The sequence below is a fragment of the Sphaeramia orbicularis genome, chromosome 9 (genome assembly GCF_902148855.1).
Source record: "Sphaeramia orbicularis chromosome 9, fSphaOr1.1, whole genome shotgun sequence".
Lineage (NCBI taxonomy): Eukaryota > Metazoa > Chordata > Actinopteri > Kurtiformes > Apogonidae > Sphaeramia > Sphaeramia orbicularis.
Window position 1 is genome coordinate 40,278,089 of NC_043965.1, and position 24,348 is coordinate 40,302,436.

Consider the following 24,348-nt stretch of genomic DNA (forward strand, 5'->3'; position numbering starts at 1 on the left):
TTGCTGACAAGCAAAATAAAAATACAATTTTAGGAGAAAAAAAACAGTTCTCTACGCACAAAACGAGTCCCGAAACCGTGGCACAAAACCTGGTACGGACTGTACCGTGGGCTACCTGTACCATTGCACACATAGTAGGTGCGCCGTATGTTTTCCTGCTTTTTCGTCCTTTGCCAATCACTCCTATGAATGTGAGAGTGATTGGTTGTTTGTCTCTTTATGTCAGCCCTGCGATGAACTGGCAACATGTCCGGGGTGTACACCTCCTTTGCCCATAGGTAGCTGGGATAGGCTCCAGCACCCCCACGACCCTCTGGAGGACAAAGTAGTTCAGAAGATGGATGGTTCCAGATTAGGCCCAGACCCTGAGCTAGCCCTGGAGCTACTAAGTGGAAGAGGCTTATTGGGGGAAAAATGTAGGGGCTGCATCAATTAGACTGTGACTGTAAGTTGTCATGAGCAGTCTGATGTCCTCGCTTGAAGACTGAAATCCAAATGTAGTGATTAGTGCTACCATCAGTCAGTTGAACACACTGCACTTGAGTCAAACTAAAATCTGTTGTTTCATTTGTGCATATGTAGATATTGCACTTAGAAACAGAATCCTTTGACCAGAACAAGAAAAAATGCGGTAATTTACAGACTCCTGTTGTGTGCTGCTTACTTTCTGTTAAGATGTTTATAAATGTTAAGTTATTTGTTTTGTCTTGTCACCTTATAGACTTTAATTGTACAGTACTTTTAAATAAAGATATTGTCTTATTTGTGTAGCTGTGGCTTATATTCAGAAGTTGCTCAAGTTGGTACCAAGCATTCATTCATGTGTTCATGCTCACATATGTAGCTCTGGAAAGAAAATTAGAGGCCACTCTTTGTTGAAAACCTCTGGAATGTGATCAAGAGGAAGTTGGATGGTCACAAGCCATCAAACAAAGTTGAGTTGCTTGGACATTTGTGCCAGAAGTGATATAAAGCAGTGAACAGCAGCAAGAAAGACTGGTGCAGAGCGCTCTAAGATGTGCCAAAACATGACTGAAAGTCAGAGTAATTCCAAACATGAAAGTCACCTTGTCTACTTAGCATTTTAGTTATTTTAGTCAGTCCATTTTCTGCAAATAGATGAAATAGAATAAAAGTTGTCAGCACTTTCTACAATAGGTAAAAGGGGTCATTTCAATCAAACAGACTAAAATAGTAAAACCAGTTCAGTTTTTAGTCTGAAGGTCTGATGGACTGTTGGTATCAGTTGTCTGTCTGTAAACAATTTTTCAAGAATGTTCTCTGAAACTGTCAGTCAGAATGACTTATTATTTGTTGTGGAACATTAAACATCTACCAAGTGTGTTCGAAGACTTGGGAAATATGATTTTTTGAATTTTTTTATGAATTTTTGAAATTTTTAAAATCCCCTTTGGTTTACAATGGGACACATTTCAAAGTGCTATAACTTGAAAACAGTTGAAAATATTGATATAATTACTATTGGCAATAGATAGGAAGTCACATATGGGCTTTAATTTGGTGTCATGACCTTTGGCCTTGAGTGACCTTGAAAGGTCAAACCCAAGGTCATCTATGTCCAGATTTCTAGAAATTTCTTCTCCAAATCCGTCTGCCAGAATCAAATGAAATTCATAGGAGAGGTTCCCTTGGGCAAGGTCTACCATGTTGCTCAAAGACTTGAGAAATATTGATTTTTGAATTTTTTATGAATTTTTGAAATTTTAAAAATCCCCATTGCATTATAATGAGAAAAATTTCAAAGTGATATAACTTCAAAACAGTTGAAGATATTGATATAATTACTGTTGGTAATAGATAGGAAGTCACATATGGGCTCAGTTGGTGCCACGACCTTTGACCTTGAGTGACCTTGAAAGGTCGAACAAATGACAATTAATGTCTTCAGATATGCCGTTGGACTACAGGACCCTTGGTCCTAGTTTTATTTCTAGTGCTGTCTGTGCTTTCTTGTGCTATGTACTGGTCCTATGATGATGTAGTTGATACATTTCAGCAAAAGCCTACACACACATGTAGTACCTGACTGGGCTTGAGAATCTGGTTCAACCAGTTCTATATGTAAAGTGTCATGAGATAACTTTTGTTATGATTTGATGCTATATAAATAAAATTTGATTAAGTGGCATACACATGTATGACAAATACAGAAAAACCGGGGCATTTTAAGAATATGGATAATTTTGATTCTTATTATTTGACACAGATCACACTTTGTTGAGGTTTAATGTAACATCAAAAACTGGCTGGTTACTCTAGAGAGCTAGTAAAAAGATTGATTTTATGTATATTTTGTGCAAAACAGTAATATCATTCGCAAATAGTTGTTATAGCCATAACAGAATTATAATTTAACAGAAAACATCAGTAAGTTTAAACAGCTGAGAATTTATTTATTTAATTATTTATTTTTATTTATTTATTTTTTGCTGTTATTGTGTCCTTGTATTAAAGATATTAGCAGTACAGTGTCTTTACAGAGTTACATTTATGGGTAAAATAAAATATTTAACATACGAGTAAGTAAAGTTCATCCGTTCATTGAGGCTGCAGCTCTTGAACTGAGCACGGTAATACCTGGTGGGAGGAGCAAAACAATGCAGGAGCCAATCATCGTTCACTTCCGCAATGTGAAGATGGAAAAAAACGAGGTATCATTCTGCCTTATTTACAGCGATTTAAAGCAGTTGTATGTATCCTTCAGAACGCATTTTGAATGCTGTATGTAATGATTTGCATATGTAAAACGTTAATTAAAGAGGTTTTCATTCATGCGCGTTGTTAATTCGTATATCGTATCCGTATAATCGTGGTTGTCCACTAAAACAAAGTTGTAATCATCTGTAGCGTAGACGATCTTCGAAGCCGGACTCATGTCAGTTTGTTTTAATGCGGTATACACTCGCTTTAGTTTGTAGTAGAGGCACAGTCTTTCAGCATGTTTGACATTTATACAACGGTGCCCTTCACCATTAACAGAGGAAAACTACAGTAAGTTATTTAATGTGTTGGTGTGTACCAGAGCAGAAGGTATTTGATAACAGTACTTAACACCTGACGCAACATACCGTACTGTTTGCTAATGCTAACCAACTTACTCATCCAGCTAGCTTTCATAGACATGGAATTATATGAGACTGATGTGAACTCATTAAAATGAATAATGTTAAATCATTTTCAGCTCACGACACGTTTAATTAAACTTGTTATGTTAGCAATACCTAATATCTATTACCTTTAGCTGCGAGCTGCGGAAGACCTTAAAATGGTTCTTCAAAATAAAAGTAAATATAGGAAGCAACATTGGAAAAACTGGAAACCTCTTACACCCTATAGTTATTGTGCACTTGTATTACAATGTATTACTCTCTTTTGTGTGTCTGTTTGCAGGATTGTGAAAAAACTACAGTGCCAACTTCCATAAAGTTGTGGCACTCTCAAAGGACATACCCATGAAGATTTGGAGCAGATTCATAACTGTGGTTTAAAAAAAAAAAACAACAACAAACAAACATCATGGAGATTGGTTGAAACTGCAGCAAAACTCAAACTAAGACCTTTGATTCCTCAGTTACTAAAAATAATCAGTGGCATCCAACAAAAGACCAGAAAACACAGGTCATAAGTTGTTGGTTTGTGGTTAATCACAGTTTATACATAACTAATAGATTGAGGAGCCAGGATATCATCAATCATTAGTTTCTGAATTATTGTATTACAACCAATAATTGTCAGTTTAGCCATTGGCCTGTTGACTTTGTTAGAGCCTATGTTAGTGACCATGTTTGGGCAAAGGGGCAAACCTACAAGAGCTAAAGAAGGAGCTAATACTAAGTGCTAGCTTTTTGAAAACTAAACTGTAAACCTCTCCGACATTTTCTAACAAAGTCATTTAAAGTCTTGTTAGTTGAACTTAATCACCACAATTACAGGTGAGCTGTATCTATTACTTTTTATTTATTTTTTAACGTACCAAATGTCTGACCAAGCCAGGTGACCAAGCTGTCATACAGACCTTTCAATCAAAACCTGACATAGCAGACATCATAGCTTGTAGTTGAGATCTTATTAATGGAAGGAAAATCACCAAATCACTTATTATGGGTTACAAATGCAATGAATGACACCCTAATGAGCCCTAGAGAAAAAATATTGACTTAGGTTAGAGAGAAATTCAATGAAAACCAGAGAGTGAGGGCTTTCTGTTGTCAGCCCAACAACTGTACTTGCCTTTTGGGTTAATATTATTGTAGAATAAGTAGAGAAGTATACTGTTGGCCTTAGCAGTTGGATTGCACTCTCTGAATACGCCTCTTGATTTTAAATATAAATTGTTGAAAAAAAAACCCAAACATTTTAATGTAGCTACTAATGACAAAAATACCTTTTTTTTTTAAAGTCTTTTATTGTTATTAGCTGGGGGTAGTTAAAAATTGTTGTACTTGAAGTTAGAATGGGACCTAAAATTACAGTAAGCTGTACCGTGCTCTGTGTTCTCCTGGATGTTGTTGTCACCACTGTCCTTTATACTCACGGATCAGACTTGGCCACATTCCAAAGGGAGGTGTTCAACTTTAACATCCTTGAGTCGTCTCTGGACTTATGGGGGACTGTTCTGCTCAGAGCTGTCCTCCTGCTTGGAGCCTCAATCGGGGTTTCATGGAACAGAGAGGACGGTCCGCTCAGGGTGGCCAAATGCATCACCGTTATTCTCCTCTTCTCCATGGTCATGATCACCTACACCCTGGCCAAAGTGCTGATGCTGACTGAGGTGGAGAAGACCGCTGACATCCTGGCTCGTTGGCCCTGGTTACTGGGTCTCATGTCCTGGACCTGTGCTTCGTCTCTTGGTGTCACGCTGCTGTGGTGGATGCTAGGGAAGGAGTCCAGCTCAGTATGTAGTTGCAGAAGCGGCAGGGAAGAAGGTGGCTCTGAGGACACTGAGAGACTGGTGGAGACAGCTGGTGAGGAGGGGAGTGATGGGAGGAGGAGGGAAGAAAGCCAGGACAAGGAGATGACCAGCTCAGGGGCTACGCTGGGACGTCTGCTGTTTTACTGCCGAAAGGATGGCCGCCTACTGTCTGTAGCGGTGCTTTTCCTCATCATCTCTGCTGTGTGTGCGTATCCATCTGGTGATAAAATAATTAACTCTTGTACATCATTTTCAGTTTTATTGCATACGATTATACATTTACCAGATAAGGAAGCAGTGGTAGAAGATGTTTTCAGCTCTTACACTCATTTACAATCACCATACAGTTACAACACCCCACAACAAGTAAAAGTTTTGAATGTAAAATCTGAGTAAAAGTATGTAACCCTTTGTCTTATGAGCAAAATATGGTAATTTTTTATTGTATGGTAAAATATTCTGAGTTTTGCTGTTAGATGTGATATTTTTGGATTCATATTATTTAAGTGTTTTATATACTGATGGGTAATTTAATGTACAGAAATTAATCGTTTAAATATCATCAAATATTACAGATGCAGATGAACTTCACTTTTCCATCTGTTCAAGAAAAACAGACAGCCAAACTAAAAACTACTAAAAATATGTTTGTAGTCTTACTATCCTGTGAGAATCACATACTCTATCCCCCAAAAGTCAACTTTCTTTAGCTCAAAAAAACATATTTTCAGCTTTATGAGAATGTATTCTCCAGTAAAACCACAAGAGGGTTTTAAAATAGTTCATTTTGGCTGAAGAGGGAGGATAATTTTTAACTCGGGTCATAAAGAAACCCTTCATCCTTCAGTTTATACAATTACATTAAAGACCAGCAGGTTTGCAAATACATGGTTTTCACCAGACAGGAAGGTTTTAAACATTTTATGTAGTTACTAATGGTACCAGAAGAATGTATTGTGTTAAAAAGTATGATATTTGCCTCTGAGATTTAGTGGAATAGACAAATACTCAAATGTACCCTAGTACAGTATGCAAAGTAGAAGTACTTACTGACGTTTCACCACTGTAACATAGAGATTCATTGTCATAATTGTCCAAAAATACTCAATTACTCTTTTGCTTTATGTCGAGAACACGTAGGTAGCACTAACCACCAAGTCTCACTTTACATGTTCAGGTGAAGCCTTCATACCTTACTACTACGGAAAGGCCATAGACAGTATCGTGGTTCACCAGAGCATGGAGTATTTCGCAAAACCTGTGATCACAGTAGCAGCACTGGCCTTAGCTAGGTGAGTATCTCTATAATTGTTTGTTAGAAGCGGATTGTCTTTATTTTGATGCAAGAAAAATGTCAGGCTGATCACTTTAACCCATAAAGACCCAGTGCTCCTTTTGTGGCAGTTCCCAAATGAATTTTTCTTTCTAATTTAACCTTTTTTAAGTGATTTATCACCATTTATTATAATATTATCCTCTGTATTTTTGCACTTTTTCAGTGAAAATCTGGTTTTTTCCTATATTTGATTTACAGATCATGTACTTTAATCTTTATTCTGATGTTACATTAGGTGGTTATTATATCAAAAACAGAGAACTTAAGAAAAAGTGACTCTCACAATAAAATATATCATTAACTGAACATAGAAAAAAGCATCTCCAACAACTGTCATTTACTGAAGTACATGGATTTTACTGGTTAATCAATGTTGTAGAAGGTGACGGTGTTTCCATGGTAACTACAGAGCCTCTGAAAGTCCAAATGGGTCATATGTGATGACCATGAAAAGATGACAAACTGTATTTTACACCAATTATTTACATTTGCTGATAGGATTAGTGGATCAACAGGTATTAAACATTTTACAACAGTAGATGGTTTGAGTCGCCAGTGTCTGTTTGGGCCTTCATGGGTTAACTTGACAGAGACACATTTTATGTACAATACTTTTATTGTTACTGCAGTTTATTTGAGAATTTTAGAAAAAAAATGTGATGATGTGATAAATGTGTTACTAAAGTAATTTTTTTTTTTTTTTACATTGGATTACGTGAGCTCAGTCTGCTTAAAGCAATGTGCTATGAATTGACTGGCAGTTGAGTGGAAATGCAAATTCAAGCAAGAGAGTCATGAGATCAAAACCGACATTCAAAGTTCAATCTGGTGATGACTACAGAGGCAGCTTCATGTCGTCATCTGACTCTGGACAGTGTTGCACTCAATTTGGTACGAAGCTTCGCAGACCTGCGTTGTTCAGATATGTTAAATGGATTCCTCCATGGTGAAAACAAACCAGCAAATGTAATGTTATACTCTACATATGAGGTTTTTACTGAAAATCACCAAGATGTTGACCCGCTACTGTTAATTTATTTACTTTTTTCTCATTAATTGTAATAGCCGACAGTTACAATTATTTTGTTAGTTAATTAGTGTCTCCCAACTTTAATACTCTATCACAGGGGTGTCAAACTCATTTTATTTCAAGGGCCACATACATCCGGCCCAGTAAAATAATAACATAATAACCTATAAATAATGTCAACTCCAAACTTATCTCTCTGTTTTAGAGTGAAAAAAGTACAATTATATTATGAAAATGTGTACATCTACCAACTTTCCTTAAAAAAGGTGAATAATATGAACAACCTGAAATTTTTTTCTGAAATGAAAGAAAAACATTTGCAGTTTTATCAATATTCTGCCTCAGTTAAACATTTACACATGTATGTTACAGCCAACAGATCACAGTGGATCTACACATACACAAAACATGTAGTAACAGGCAGAATATTGTTAAAAATTGTCAATTGCACTTATTTTTCTCAAGACATTTCAGGTTCTTCAAAGATGTTCATGTTGGTCACACTTTTTGTGAAAGGATTGTTTGTAAATGTAAAAATTTTCATGCAATTTAACTTTTTCTTAAACAAAGTTGGCAGTGTTGTCATTACTTACAGGTTATTATTATGATAGTATTTTTCTGACCCACCTGAGATTGAATTGCTCTGTAGGTGACCCCTGAACTAAAAGGATTTTGTCATGTTGACTGTTAATGTCTTCAGTGTAATGTTGTATTTCACAAATTCATCTCACGGGCTGGATTAGACCCTGTGGTGGACCGGTTTTGGCCCTCAGGCTTCATGTTTGACACCCCTGCTCCATCACAATCATTTCCTCTCCTCAGTTCTATTGCAATGGGGGTGCGTGGAGGTGTTTTCACCCTGACGTTTGCGAGATTAAACCTTCGGCTCAGGAACCATCTCTTCAGAACCCTGATGAGGCAGGAAATTGCTTTTTTTGATGAAAACCACACAGGTAATATAGGAACATGATCAAACCAACCTTCTGTCTGAATCGATCGCTCTTCTTATTTGACAAGGGAGCCTTTCAGTTGTTCTAACATTAATTATCATTCATTTCATCTCACCTTATAGGTGACATCCTTTCACGTCTGTCAGCTGACACCACCCAGGTGAGTGACCTCATCTCCCAGAATATCAACATCTTCACGAGGAGTGTCATCAAGGGCGTCGGCTTCTTCATCTTTATGTTTGGTATGTCGTGGAAGCTTACACTGGTGACCATTATGGGATTCCCTTTCATCGCTCTTGTCTCTAAACTGTATGGCGAGTACTACAAGGTAAAATATTTAAATTTCTACTGTTTGTCTGATTTCGATAACTTCGGTTACATCCATACAGTCGCGGAAAAAATTATTAGACCGCCATTGTTTTCTTCAATTTCTTGTTCATTTTAATGCCTGGTACAACTAAAGATGCATTTGTTTGGACAAATACAATGATAACAACAAAAATAGCTCATAAAAGTTTAATTTAAGAGCTGATATCTAGCCATAATACATGTTTTCTTGATAATAACCAAAATCACTTCAGTTCTTACATCAATATCTATGACATTGTACTGACAAAAACAGTGCTTTTAGGCTTTCCAGGTTTTATTTTCTGTCTGTTTTAGTCACATGATACACACAGGAGTTAGTACTTGATTGCATAACCATTGTTTTTAATGACTTTTGATGGTCTAATAATTTTTTCCTCGACTGTAGAACAAAGCTTGTTTTTTATGTTGATTCTGCAGTAAAATCCAATAATCTGATTTAGGCCTTAAAACGTCTTAACATCGTCTGATCTAGTTCTTGGATGAAGCTGTAACTGTTGCAAGAAAATGCTCAAATTAGGAACCAATTAACATGTATAAAAGCATTACATTAATCCTCCGGCATCCCGTCCAGCAAGGCCCTTACTAAGCACCAAGTGTGCCTTTTTCGCACACTTGTGAAATAATGTCAATAAAACATTTTTTAATTCTTTTACACTTTTTTTCTATTTTATCAACTTGAGCTGTAAATAAAAATACCAAATATTCAATAATCGTCACATTTTTTAACCCTTTAAATGCCATGTTTGTAATCTAAACAATCCATTTTTTTGGATGCAAAAAACAAAAAAAAAAATTTTTTTAAATATACTACATAAAAAGTGGACCACATATTATTTGATTTTTGCAGCCTGGCATATGTCAATGATTAACTCCAACATTGGTTAATTTGCATTATTATTATTATTGGTGCTCGGTCAAATGTTCAAAAGTACTAGCATCTGTCACCAAGTGTGCGTAAAATGCACACCTATAAATCAAGCTATTAAATGTTATATATTGATTTATTTTTCTGCTCTAATTTGATTTTATTTTTGTAAATCAAAGTCAGCCCTAATCATACATATCAAATGGAAGAAATAGTGCGTTTTAGGCACACTTGGGAGACAGATGCTAGTCTGGTAATTTTCTTTTGTTTACAATGTGCAAATTTTAGTTGATGGCCAGAATTTTAAAGATCACGCAAAAATGAACAACTTTTGAATTCTAACCTTATTTAAATTGTGAAAAATAATATGAAGTTTTTTAAAACGAAGTGCAAAGTGTGCCTAAAAGGCGCACCCGGATACTGGAGGGTTGAAGGGGATGTCATAGAAACATACAAACACCTGACACTACCCATTACAGTTCTGTATTACATCAGAACCATCACTTAAGTCCAGCTCCAGCACAATGGGTTGTGAAATAGGCGGATGGAATTCAGAGATTTTCTAAAAACCCTGGAACCTGTAGAAACAGTCTCCTTTTTCCCCTCTAGAAACTTACCAAAGAGGTCCAAACCACGCTTGCAGAGGCCAATAAAGTTGCAGAGGAAACCATCTCGTCCATGAGGACAGTGCGGAGCTTTGCCAATGAGTGTGGGGAGGCCGAGTCCTACTATGGCAAACTTTTGGTCATGTTCCAGCTCAACAAAAAACAAGCCCTTGCCTATGCCTGCTACATGTGGTCCAGCTGTGTAGGTGTCAACACTTATCTCCTGAAATAGTACTTTTTATTTTATTTTTTCACTTGTATGTAACAGTGCATTGATTCTGTGTGTCTTCCAGATCTCAGAGCTGGCTCTAGAAGTTGCAATCCTCTACTATGGTGGTCACCTCGTTGTGACCAACCAGATGAGTAGCGGTGCCTTGATTTCTTTTTTCATATACATGTTGGAACTGGGAGAATGTCTGGAGGTATTTGTCACTTTTGCCTGCTTTCATCCGTTGAAACAGCACAGTTGAGTGCAGGACGGCTAACCACTGCTTTATATGGTCCTTCTTACAGAGCATTGCATCAGTGTACACTGGCCTCATGCAGGGAGTGGGGGCTGCTGAGAAGGTTTTTGAGTATTTGGACAGGAAACCCAAACATCCAGCTGATGGCAAAGAGGCTCCAGATACGTGCACTGGCCTGGTTGAGTTTAAAGACATTACATTTGCCTACCCCACACGACCTGAGACTAATATTCTCAAGGTTGGTCCTAAGTGTTCCTTCTGTGTTGATAAATCATGTGTCTAGTAAAAATATCTTTTATGCTTTATGCTTAAAGGTGTTTTGTATTAGATGTAGAGGGATTTAGATACAGTGAGGAATTCACTGAACCTGGAAGTGTCATTTTAGTTCAGGGGCCACATACAGCCACATTTGATCTCAAGTGGGCCAGGCCAGTCAAATAATAATAATAGAATTTTTCTGTGTTTAAGTGCAAAAAAAAGTAAAATTAACACATTTCATGTTCAGTAAGCTATATGTTGAAAACTAAATAACTTATGTCCATGTTTAATACATGTATGAATAGGTCTTAGTGAGTACTTTCACATGTTACAATTTACAGAAATACAATTTTGGCGTAAAAATACTTAATAATAATTGTACTTATACTTAAAAATACTTATAATAATTACTGCTGCGTGACACGGGGACTCAAAATCAACATCTTCTTTTTTCTTCACTTTACGCAAATGTACGAAACATGCTGTCCTCATAAGAAATTGATCCTAAATGAAACATAGAGCTTTAGCTATGATGTTAAGCTACAATTGTGATCAATATTGGACAAAAATGTTCAAATGGTAAGTTTTTATGAACACAAACATGTTGTGACATGGGGACAGCAGTTTGTCACTTTGTTCAAGATCAGAATAAAAGACTTTGCTGGAACTAAAACACTGCAAATATGCTAATAAACTTTTATTTTGTATATTCTTGTACTGCTGAATAATTAGTTCCTACAGATTCATGGACTTAAAATATCACTGATACAAGCAAGAACAAATATTATTTTTAAAGTTGATAGTGCATTTACACATATGTCAGAAGTATAACTTTACATAATCAGTTATATCTTTTTTTCTACAAGTGATACTGGAATGTTGTAAAAAGTTCCATAAAATAGAGTTCTTAAGCTAAAAAAATTTGCCTATTTGAGAAACGATAGGCGAAACTTTAACTTTTGACACTGATGTTCACTTTTGCTTGATCTGACCCATTTGCAAACTATCCTTTCACAGAAATGGGAATAACAATAACATGAAAAACCTGAAATGTTTTAAGAGAAATAAGTGGAATATTATGTCGTTTTTTGCCCACGGGTCGTATGTTTGACACCCATGTTCTACTACGGCTAGATTTCCTCCTGGGGATCAATAAAGTTCATCTGTACCTGTACTTATATCTGCATTACATCTTTTTATTTGATTTTGATGAGTAAAATAACATGTGCTGTTGTGTTACAGGGGGTGTCGTTCACTCTGCGGCCCGGAGAGGTCACAGCCCTGGTGGGGCCTTCAGGTAGCGGGAAAAGCTCTTGTGTTAGTCTGCTGGAAAATTTCTACCTCCCTCAGCAAGGCCAAGTGTTACTGGATGGAAAGCCTGTTCACACCTTCCAACATGACTATCTCCACTCCAAGGTCAGCACATATCAAAGAATCCAAGGTTTAAAACGAGCACAAACCACAAACACACTGTCTTGCGCATGTGTAAAGATGAGTCCTTTCAGCTGTGGGTGTGTGTGTGTGTGTGTGTGTTATGTAATGTGACATACATCTTCTTTGTGATCTTTAGACCTGTCAGAGGTTATTAACAGTAATGACAGTTAAAGGTGGTGTAGGACATAGTGGTGACATGTTAATACAGCTGTACAAACACAGCCCTCCTTCAGAACCTCACCTCAAACTCACCCATTATGGTCACATTTGATTGCAGCTGTGATGGCCATGACCCCCTTCTTATTTATTTATTTATTTATTTATTTATTTATCCTTCATTTTACCGGGTAGGTCAATTGAAAACCAGTTCAAGACAAAACAGAACAAAGAAACAAGTTACAAAGTCACATAACACCTTTCTGGGATGATATATTTGCCGCTGTGAACACAGTTTTCAACCAACATTTTCTAAAGAATTAAAGTTTGCTATTTTAGGTGTAATCCCAGAAAGTTTAGAGGGAAATAACCGAAAATACCTTTAGCGAATTTTACTAACGGCAGCTATTAAATGCATCACTATCAAGTGGTTGAAACCTGAACCTCCCACATATAACATTTGGATTGAGAAAGTGAGGGAAATCTATCAGATGGAGCAAATTAATTATGTAATGAATTCACGGAGAGCTATTTACCCAGAGATGGAGTCCCATGATTAACCTATTAATACAGTAAGCATTCAGAAGTGGTCATATACATGTATGTTATTTTTTTTGCTTTGTTTAATTTTGTCTCCTTATAGTGTCATTCATGTTTCATTTGTGATTAATTGTAATCAATATCTACTACAGATATCCTTTTTTTTTTTCATATATGCCATATGGGGATGTTTGATTAGATATGTTTATGTACGTAAAATATCTTGTATATTTGTAAGAGCAAAACTAAATAAAAATTAAGTTTAAAAAAAAAAAAAGTCACATAGCAAGCCACAGTAGTGCCAAAAGACAATATCATCTACAGTATTTATATTGATATATTTTTAAAAGAAGTAATTAGCAGTGTGAATAAAATACCAGATAATGCAGTTTTAGATGTTGCACCAGTACTAAAAGAAACAGATCCAGTACATATATGCACTGTAAGCCCGGATAAGTAGAGTTTACTCAAAAAATTTGAAGCAAGTGATTGCACTTAAATGATTTGAGTAATGATCGACTAATCAATTGGTTTAAGTAGGTTCAACTTTAATGCTAAAAGTATTGAACTAAAACTGTTAAGTAGAAAACACTAAAAGACAAGTTATTTGTACTTTAAATCTGTTGTAAAATCAACCCAACTATCCAACCATTCAACTCAGCATTTTAGGTTACACTGACTAATTTTCTCAATTGCAGCCAGATTAATTTATCATTGATTAAACAACTTTTTTTAAGATAATCAAGCTCAAAATCCTATTCCTGACCAAAATAGTTATGGAATTATTCAACTTAATATATTGAAGCATGAATAGAAGTTGGCTCAATGTCATTTGCCAGTACAGGAAGTGCTTTTAATTTGACAAGACAGTAAGATTTTCATTGCACAATAGCAGTCTTAGATGAACAGGAAAGCCATTGTTCTTCCTATGGCTCTGACTCATGGTACAGCTCTACAAAAATACAAAAACAAACACAAAAAGGCCAATAAACACTGCCATACACACATTAAATCCAAATTAACACTAACACCACAACCCCGCTGAACCCCTGCACATAAAAATAACACATTTTCAACAACATGCCCAATACCCACATTGCAATGCAAAGATAAAAAGGTGCACCGTAAGCCCAGAATTTGTATTTACTAAAATGCTTTAATTACAAGGCACTTAAATGATTGAAGTTTTATGATGGTCATGACTAAAACTTAGTGATTTAATTCCATTCAACTTAAACTTTTTCGTACTTTCGACTGTGTCTACAAATTAGTAGAATATACTTAACATTTTATAGTCACATCATAAAACTTAAATCATTTAAGTGCATTGTAATTAAAGCATTTTAGTAAATACAAATTCCGGGCTTACAGTGTGGGGACATGTATTAAAAACACAAAAAGGCTTAAAGCAAGTGTAGTGATCCTGTAGTAATGTTTGTATAGAGTTTTTGAAGGAGGAAAGCGGAATCAGAGCACAGCTTTAAAGTCTGCTGCACATGATGATTCCAGTCATCTGCAGCAGAAAACTGAACGGGTATGAGGAGATTGATGAAGCTACTAGAACGCAGAGTATGATTTGTATTGTGAATATTAAGCTGTTCATAGCGAAAGCAGCTCATTCATTTGTTGTTTTATTCATACAGGTTGCTCTCGTGGGCCAGGAGCCTGTGCTGTTTGCCCGGACAGTGGAGGAGAACATCACCTATGGACTGACTGATGTCCCCAGAGACGCCGTGGTTCAGGCCGCCAGCAAAGCCAACGCACATGACTTTATCTCTATACTCCCTAAAGGCTACGACACAAGTAATTAAGTACTTCCTTAACAACCTTCGTGTCCTGTGCCCGTAATAGGCCACAAGGCTTGAAGTAGATAGATCCAAAGTCCCAGTCCGTTTCACCATAACGTGTTAAATAAAAACATTGCATTATGTAATAATCCCGTGGGCTTTGTGACAATAAACAACCTGAAGCCAAGATATAATAAATTATATAGCTGTAAGTATAATGTGTGTTAAAAAACATGTAGCATTGGATGTTAAAAAAATGGGAGAGTATCACTTTCAGAAGCTCTAGTTTTAGCAGAAAATACTGTTAAGAAATAAAATTGTATTTGTGAGATGAATATGAAAAAAAAAAACTTATCCCTTTATTGCTTTTATGTGGTTATTCATACTAAAATCAGAGTCAATTGTGTTTTAATAATGAACTCTAAATTTCAAACTTTAGAAGTTTACTTTAATGGTCAAAAATGTAACATATGCACAGATGAAAACATGTATTTTGTCTGGTTATCACATAATGCATCATATCCATTATATTTTAATAATTAAAAAAGCCCAACTCTCACATTCTGTTATATCCACTCCAAGTATAATTCCATATCACAAAATGCAGGAAAATGAGTTATAGAATGTGCTCAAACTGTATTTAAAAAAAAGATGAGGCTGTTGCGAAATGTGTGGGATTTTTGTTTGTGTTACATTTTCGCAATTTATTACACAACGTCCAGTTTTTACATAATGTATTTTTCCTCATAAACAAACTGCTATTGTGGTGAATAATAAGCTATGACCACATATGTTCTATACAATAGAGCCAGCCATCCTCTCTGCTTCACAAAAATAACACATAGCAGCTGAAGTGTTTTTGCTTGTTTTCCCAGGTGTTGGAGAGAAAGGCACCCAGTTGTCAGGAGGACAGAAACAAAGGGTGGCCATCGCGAGGGCTCTCATCCGCAACCCACGCGTACTTATCCTGGACGAGGCGACCAGCGCTCTGGATGCTGAGAGCGAACACATCGTAAGTAACAAGCAACACTACATTAACTATTATCAAACATGAGTGAAATGCAATAAATCCCCAAAAAGTACACCATTAAATATTAATATCTGTATCATAATACTGGAAGGGCTCAGAGTGTGTGTGTGTGTGTGTGTGTGTGTGTGTGTGTGTGTGTGTGTCTGACAAATTGAGGCTTTTTTAACTGGCCAATTTGGTTCGTACAGTTGAGGAATAGTTCCATTTCCACATTAAATATCTCGGCAAGTTGAAGTACCACGCTGCATGATGGGAAAGTTAAAAACAGGAATGCCCCATGTACCCCTGCAGTTCTGCAATTAACATTGGCACTTGTGCGTACTGAGTGACATTTGAGAGAGAGAGAGAGAGAGACTGAGAGAGAGACTGAGAGAGAGACTGAGAGACTGAGAGAGAGAGCGAGAGAGAGAGACTGTTGTGTGTATATATAGAGAGGGAGCTGGGTAAGATACGTCCCGGTACTTGTGGAAACCCCCCCCCCCAAGACAAACACTACACCCATCTTACGAATCACTCACCCCCCCTTACGAACTATTCACCCCTGTCCGTGCCCTTCATGTGTACCTCACAGGTTAAATCTGCAGGTGCACCTGGGTATTATACTGTATATTAATTATTTAAATTTTTAATAATGATTTACCAAACAATTTTTTATATCACTACTTATTAAATATAGACTCACATCTTTTCCCAAAATTCAGTTCTCCCCAGCATAAAAACTACCACATCTACAACCCATGACACATACTAGTAATAATATAATATTGAATGTTTTAATATCTGTGTGTGTGTTTATAAATATATATATATATATATATATATATATATATATATATATATCAGCTAAAATTTGCTTAGAGGTCTTATTTATGTCTGTGCATAACAAATCAATGTAAGTGAATCCCCAAAGGAACTTTGTGTTGGTAAATGCAAGTTCTGCAAATTTACAGGATTTCAGTTCTGTTGCAACATGTTGATGGTCATATGAACTATGTTTTCAGGTCAAAAATGTCCAATTTCATCACAATTAATGCTATATTTTCATGTCACAAATGGCCAAGTTATATTTTAACTGAATTTACCTGAAAAACAAATATTCTATTCTTTTAGATTCTCCAATTTTTCTTACAAGATTCTATACTACATATCACGTTTTATTTTTACAGGTTGCAATATGGAGTATGGTGCTGATCCATCCTGCTTATGTTACGCCAATACATACATTAAGAATGTCACACGTCACTTTTAAAATCAACAGTTTTCTAATAATAAGCATTTTTATAAAGAAATAAGAATTCTGTATTGTTATTTACTCTTTAGTATGATGATAATCTATACAATAAATAATTCTGATACTAGTTTTTGCACAGGGATCATTTGTGGAAACGGTGACATGGCTGCCGAGCATCAGTATGATGGGATCTGTAACAACCATGTCACATCCGTCCACTGCCACATTTTGTGTTTTTGTGTCAGCTGTTATTGTTTTAGATCCACAATACTAACATTTATGAATAAGAGGAGAATTAGCAATAGTAAGTATATAAGTTTATTACTAATAAAGTACTGGTACTGACCAGAGCATCATGGGTAATGTCACATCCGTCCACCAGCAAAAGTTTTCACATACACGTGCTATTCAAAATTCAATATTTCTGAAAATATAGCTTCCACTGTCAAATAATATCAGTAGTCTGTGTACAAATGTATTAGCATTATTTCAACACAGTTCTATGCATTTCTTACAACTTTTTTTTTGACAAAAATGGCCACTCATTTGACCCCCTAAGAAAAATTTTAGCTGATATATGTTATTATTATTATTATTATTTTTTTTTTTTTATAAAGATATATATTATATTTTTTTTTTTTTGTTGTATTGATAATTTATTTCCTGCTACCTTTTATTCTACTTTAATAAAGCGACTGTATCACCCAATTATTTCCCCCTGGGATTAATGAAGTATTCTGATTCTGATTGTGATGTGACAGTATAGGGATTTATCTGAGTGATCATTATGTCTTTTCTTCTGCAGGTTCAGCAGGCTCTGAACAACATTATGCATGATCACACGGTGCTGGTGATCGCCCATCGGCTGAGTACAGTGGAGAAGGCTGATAACATTATAGTGATAGACCGAGGCTGTGTGGCTGAGCAGGGATCTCACAGTCAGCTGATGGCCAGTGAAGGACTTTACCACAAGCTGGTGCAGAGGCAGGTCCTGGGCATTGAGACGGGCACGGAGGTCCTCAACCCTCATCCAAACCTCCACTGGAAATCTGATGGAGGAGGCCAGCGGAGAAAACAAAGTAGCAGTAGCAGCGAGTCTGAATTTAACGCACGCTACTGAAAATGAGCTTTAACGTGGGGAAACGTGGTTAGGCTGCTAGTAAATTTTAGTTTAAGGGAAATATTGCCGTTATTTTGCACAGATATAAAGTTCTGTAAACTTTGACCATTGCTTTCTTTATTTTATTATACATTTTTTTAGTAAGGGTAGGAAACGCCCTCTGCAGAATTTTTGGCTGAAGACCTAAAACACTCCCCTTAACTCAAGGATGTTGGCGTATTTTTACATGAAGTCTAATGGAAATTGGCATCAACAATCTTAATTGCCTTGATTAGTAAGTGATAATATTTACCTATTGTGATTATTATGGCATATGTTGAGTTTGTAAGGTGAAATATGACTTTAATGAGAATGGTCATTCTTTTTCCATTTAACTCGTGATTTGTAGGCCAGGCCATCTTTGTAGCACCACAGCAGATTTTTATGAAACATCAAAAAATTCTGGATATTGCATGCAGCCATAACATCAATTTTACAATATCTTGAGTATTTGTTACCAATGACCGGCTGTAAATATGGAATCAAATCTATCCAATCATAACAATGTGGTGGCATGGAAATCAGAAGAAAATTAATAAAAGGATAATCTGAGGCTAACTTTCACTTCAATATACTAAAAGCTGTGTGACTGATGTACTGTATAAGCTTTAAGTACCTCATAATTCAGGATTTAGGTGTGCTTTTATACTGTCTTCACTTAGGTATTGAATGAGTTTCATGGTGTGTGTGTCTTTTTTTCAAGGTTATTTAAGATTTAAGGTTATGTATTTTATTATTTGTAACTTAATCATGTAAGCAATATAATGCCTGCAAAGAAAAGATAGGTGCCTTTGTCTGTGGAATGAAGTGGATAGAAGGGATTTTTGTTTATAATAATGAAAAAACCTATAAACAACCATGCAAAGCAGTGTATATGAAAAATAAATACAGGGAAGAAGAACTGTCGTCAAGTACAAGTACTGGATTAATCTGTGTGTTGCATTCAGGGTCTCTTTGTAAATCCCACACTTTCTGTAAACACATGAATATACTGTTTTATTTGCACATGAGCCCTGTGATGAACTGGCGACTTGTCCAGGGTGTACCCTGCCTTCGCCCCTATGTAGCTGGGATAGGCTCCAAGCGACCCCCGTGACCCTAGTGAGGATAAAGCTGGTTCAGAAAATGAATGAATGAATTTGCACATGATAAATATTTATGTGGACAATTTGAAGACTAAGTTAAATTATGTTATTTCTCAACATGATTTGGCTCAATCACTAACTTATATACTAAATGCTTTGGAGCAAAATGAAAAGGATCAAGTGTTCTCACGGTGAAATCTCTCCAGTCTTTTACTCAGTGTGACATTCCTCTGACCACTCATCTTAAATCATGTATATTTACTTTGGAATCCCTGGCTTCTTTGGTAATATCTATTGATAACTGATCAGTTATTTGTTCATCCTCTCTCAGACATGTCTTGTAGATAGCTATACCCCTAAACAAGACTGGATTTATTGGAGTCTTTGGCACAGGGCCAGTAAAATAATGCAGGTTCATAAGAGTAAATACAAAAGAGGAAACAGAAGTACAGTGTAGTTTGTATTTTCAACCCCAAACAACATACATATTACCTACATATCAAATGCACAATAATATTTTAGCAATGCATATAATTATGATAAAGCCACACGCAGTTGTCACTGGATTTCACAACAAAATAGGCATTCTGGATAAGACTTTTTTTTTTTGTTTTCATCTTCTGTGGAGTCTAAATTTCAAGCTTCACCACTATATTTACTGCTTTCACAAACATAGCCTTTATTAACCCTTTCATGCATACTGGTCACTCCTGTGGACAGTTATTCTCCAGCTGTTCTTTTGTATATTCATGGATTTTGTTGTTTTAGTTCCATATCAGCCAACACAGTGGACACTTCTGCTCCATCCCATTCACTGACATTTATACCATTATTGTCACTTCACTGTTCTTGATAAACCTGACCTGCACTGACATGTTTGAGTGTAAATCAACTGCTTGTTATTGTTATTAGACTGTAATTTATAGAGTTTTTTTTCTTTAAACAAAAAGGTTTTTTTTCATATTATCTCCATGAAGTGAGTAATGACTAGTATTAGTATATGTTAAAATGTGAGAAAACAGATTAGCTGTGTTGAAAATGTTTTTATTTCATAGATTTCAAACAGTATATCAGTAAATACATTGAAATATTTTAATGTAGATAAGGTCTTAAGTTTAATCACAAATTAGTCAGTAGTTAATTTTTTAAGAAAGGATTCCTTTGTTTCACTTAGTAAGTTTTTAGGATAGTATGGGTTGGTTGTAACATCATGGTCAGCATACATTTCCTCCTTAGGGTGGATCCTTAGTACTAAGTAATGCTTTGTCTGTGATCAGATCAAGTCAAAATATATTTAAAAAATGAGACAGAGACGAATCCGGACTTATTCTTGGAGCTTCCAACAAAAGAACACACTAACAACATGTTTCATTGTTTCAAAAATTAAATGCATGATGTCCAGCTGAATGGACATTTTTGCAATCCCATGAAAAATAGGTTAATTTAAAAAAATATTCAATCGCATTATTTTTTTTAATGCCTAAAGAAGAATAAAAACACTCTGGGAAAAAGAATCTTGATCTTGATGGCTCTCATAATTCATGCATGAAAGGGTTAAACTTACAGATTTCTCTTTTCTGATTTTTTTTTTTGTACATGCAAATACAACTTGACATTTCAGCTATAATTTCTTACAGATACTTCAATATATTTATATCCTCCTGAGACCCAGAGAAGTACAAGTCTTTTTATTGAAGTTTTTTCAATATAATACAAGTGCAGTGCTGAATGGTCCTTACAGACATATTAAGTAAGCATGGGTCTAAATCGCAGGTGTCAAACATGCGGCCCGGGGGCCAAATCCGGCCCACCAAAGGGTCCAATCCGGCCCTGGGAATAAATTTGTGAAATGCAGAAATTACACTGAAGATATTAAGGATGTTAAAATCATTTTAGGTCAATTCAATCAAAAGTGGGTCAGACCAGTAAAGTACTATCATAATAACCTATAACCTATATTTTCTTTTTTTTTTTTTCTATGATGCTAGCTGCAATTGATTTAGACCAGGGGTGTCAAACTCATGTTAGTTCAGGGGCCACATTCAGCCAAATATTATCTAAAGTGGGCCGGACCAGTAAAATAATATAAATAATAGGATAAGAACTTATAAATAATATCAACTCTAAAGTTTTTTTCTATCTTTTTGAGTGAAAAAACTACAATTCCATAATGAAAATGTTTACATCTACAAACTGTACTTGAACATAACATGAACAAATATGGACAACCTGAAAATTCTTAAGAAAAATAAGTCCGATTTTAACAATATTACACCTTAGTTTATCATTTATACATAATAACCTGTAAATAATAATAAATCCAAGTTTTTCTCTTTGTTTTATTGCAATAAAAAACATTAAATTACACTACATATTTGCATTTACAAACTATCCAAACAAAAAGATGTAAATAACCTAAAAAAACAAACAAACAAACAAGAGTAATAAGTGCAATTTTAACAATATTATGTCTTAGTTTATCATTTGTACATGTGAATCACAATTTACAGATCACAGTGGATCAACAAATAGTAACTGGCAGAATATTGGTACAATTCCACATACTTCTATTAAGACATTTCAAGTTATTCACATTTTTTTCAGATTCAAGTTTATTTGTCATTTCAGCATATAAAAATACACAGAAACGAAATATTGTACTCAGGTCCCCGACTGTCAGCAGCATTTAGTAAAAATAGTATAAGTTACTGATAAAATAATAAAAATAATAAAATACTGATATAAAAAAGATAGCAATAACAATAACGATAACACCCCCCCCCCCTAAAAATTACTTATAAATAACTAAAAAGAAAGTATTATTTATAAAGTGCACAGCAGTAAAGTGCCAATTTAAAAGTGCATTCTGGGCTCAAAGTTCAGCAGGAGTTCATCATTCTCACTGCCTGTGGATAAAAACTGTTTTGGAGTCTGGTGGTCCGGGCTTGGATGTGCCGTAGTCTCCTGCTTGATGGGAGAAGGGTAAAAAAAATTCATGCGCAGAGTGGGTGGCATCATCCATGATGCTTTGGGCTTTTTTCCTGCACCTCCTGGTGTACAGGTCTTGGATGCAGGGCAGACAGCAGTTACAGATGTGCTCCGCAGCTCTCACCACTCGCTGCAGTGCTTTTTTCTCGGCCACTGTGCAGCTGTTGAACCACACAGTCACGTTGGAGGTGAAGATGTTCTCCACTGCACATCTATAAAAAGCTGTCAGGACAGACGGGCTCAAACCTGCTTTCTTAAGTCGTCTAAGAAAATATACAGGGTGGGGAAGCAAAATTTACAATATTTTGAGGCAGGGATTGAAAGACAGTGTATGACCAATTAGTTTATTGAAAGTCATGAGAATTTATTTGCCACAAGAAAATTGACATAATAGAAAATGTTTTTATTCTATGTGTCCTTCTTTCTCAATAACTGCCTTCACACGCTTCCTGAAACTTGCGCAAGTGTTCCTCAAATATTCGGGCGACAACTTCTCCCATTCTTCTTTAATAGTATCTTCCAGACTTTCTCGTAATAGTTTTGCTCATAGTCATTCTCTTCTTTCCGTTATAAACAGTCTTTATGGACACTCCAACTATTTTTGAAATCTCCTTTGGTGTGACGAGTGCATTCAGCAAATCACACACTCTTTGACATTTGCTTTCCTGATTACTCATATGGGCAAAAGTTACTGAAAAGGTATGGATAATAGTGTTAGGTATGATTATGACATCAATATATGTTTGGTTTCAAAACAATTGACGTAGTGCCTGCTGAGAAAAAACAACTAAATGTTCATTGTAAATTTTGCTTCTCCACCCTGTAGGCGTTGGTAGGCTTTTTTCAGCAGACTGCCAATGTTGTTTGTCCATTTAAGATTATTTGAGATGTGAACTCCCAGGTATTTAAAACAGGAGACTATTTCAACCGGATCCCCATTGATGTGAAGAGGAGTAGGGGCACAGGTTTTCCTTCGAAAATCCACAGTTATCTCCTTTGTTTTCTTCACGTTGATGCACAGATTGTTACTTTTGCACCAAGCCTCCAGTTGGCTTTTTGTCTATATATGTAAACATTTTTGTGTAATTTTACTTTTTATACTAAAACAAAGTAGAAATTGGGTGGTTTTCATTATTTATAAGTTATTACCTCCGCCAAGGAGGTTATGTTTTTGCCAGGGTTTGTTTGTTTGTCTGTTTATTTGTTTGTTTGTTTGTCTGTCCGTTAGTGTGCAACATAACTCAAAAAGTTATGGACAGATTTGGATGAAATTTTCAGGGTTTGTTGGAAATGGGATAAGGAAGAAATGATTAAATTTTGGTGGTGATCGGGGGTGGGGGGGCCCACGGGGGGGCCACTGATCAGCCTTGGCGGAGGTCTGCGCTCTCCGAGTGCTTCTAGTTAAGATAGTATTTTACTGGTATGACCCACTTTAGATTGAATTGACCTAAGATGATTTTAACATCCTTAATATCTTCAGTGTAATTTCTGCATTTCATAAATTCATTCCAGGGGCCGGATTTGGCCCCCAGGCCGCATGTTTGACACCTGTGTCTTAACCCTTTCATGCACTGTCCACTCCAGTTCTCTTGTATATTAATGGGTTTTGTTGTTTTAGTTCCATATCAGCCAACACAGTGGACGCTCATGCACCATCCCATACACTGTAATTCAGATCATTACTGTAACTTTGCTGTTCTTGATAAACCTGATCTGCACTAACATGTTTGAGTGTAAATCAATTATTTGTGAGACAAGAATTTTATTTTATTTTTTTGCATATTATCTCCATGAAGTGAGTAATTACTAGCATTAGAATATGTTCAAATGTGAGAAGACATCAGATTAGCAGCATTAAAAATGTTTTTATTTCATTGTTTTCATATCACTCCCTGATTTTGGGTTTTAACCCATAAAGACCCAGCGCAACTTTTGTGTCAGTTCCCAAATGAAATTTTCTCTATATCTAACCTGTCTTAAGTGATTTATCATCATTTATTATAATATTATCTTCTGTATTTTACATTTTATCAGTATAAATAATGTATTTTCCTATATTTAATTTACTGATTATTTAGATGTTCATAAAAGCTCAGATCAAAGTTGAAGGTTATTATATAAAAAAACA

At 35.8% G+C, this 24,348-nt stretch overlaps 1 protein-coding gene across 1 annotated transcript; it reads left to right on the top strand.

Moving 5' to 3' along the window:
- Positions 1-2,768: 2,768 nt before the first annotated feature.
- On the top strand, positions 2,769-19,152 carry abcb9 (ATP-binding cassette, sub-family B (MDR/TAP), member 9). Its single transcript, XM_030144020.1, has 12 exons — positions 2,769-3,012; positions 3,412-5,138; positions 6,111-6,225; positions 8,122-8,252; positions 8,372-8,577; positions 10,093-10,290; positions 10,382-10,510; positions 10,602-10,790; positions 12,053-12,226; positions 14,584-14,743; positions 15,603-15,739; positions 17,794-19,152. Exons 2-12 carry the CDS (start codon positions 4,475-4,477, stop codon positions 18,106-18,108), a joined length of 2,418 nt encoding a protein of 805 aa, XP_029999880.1. The 5' UTR covers positions 2,769-3,012; positions 3,412-4,474; the 3' UTR covers positions 18,109-19,152.
- Positions 19,153-24,348: the final 5,196 nt, after the last annotated feature.

Bases quoted from the DNA above. Each gene is read 5' to 3' on its own strand.
- abcb9 (XM_030144020.1), top strand. From the start codon at position 4,475: ATGGGACCTAAAATTACAGTAAGCTGTACCGTGCTCTGTGTTCTCCTG. The intron at 12,227-14,583 runs GTCAGCACATAT...TTATTCATACAG, and splicing joins ATGACTATCTCCACTCCAAG to GTTGCTCTCGTGGGCCAGGA. The intron at 15,740-17,793 runs GTAAGTAACAAG...TTTCTTCTGCAG, and splicing joins ATGCTGAGAGCGAACACATC to GTTCAGCAGGCTCTGAACAA.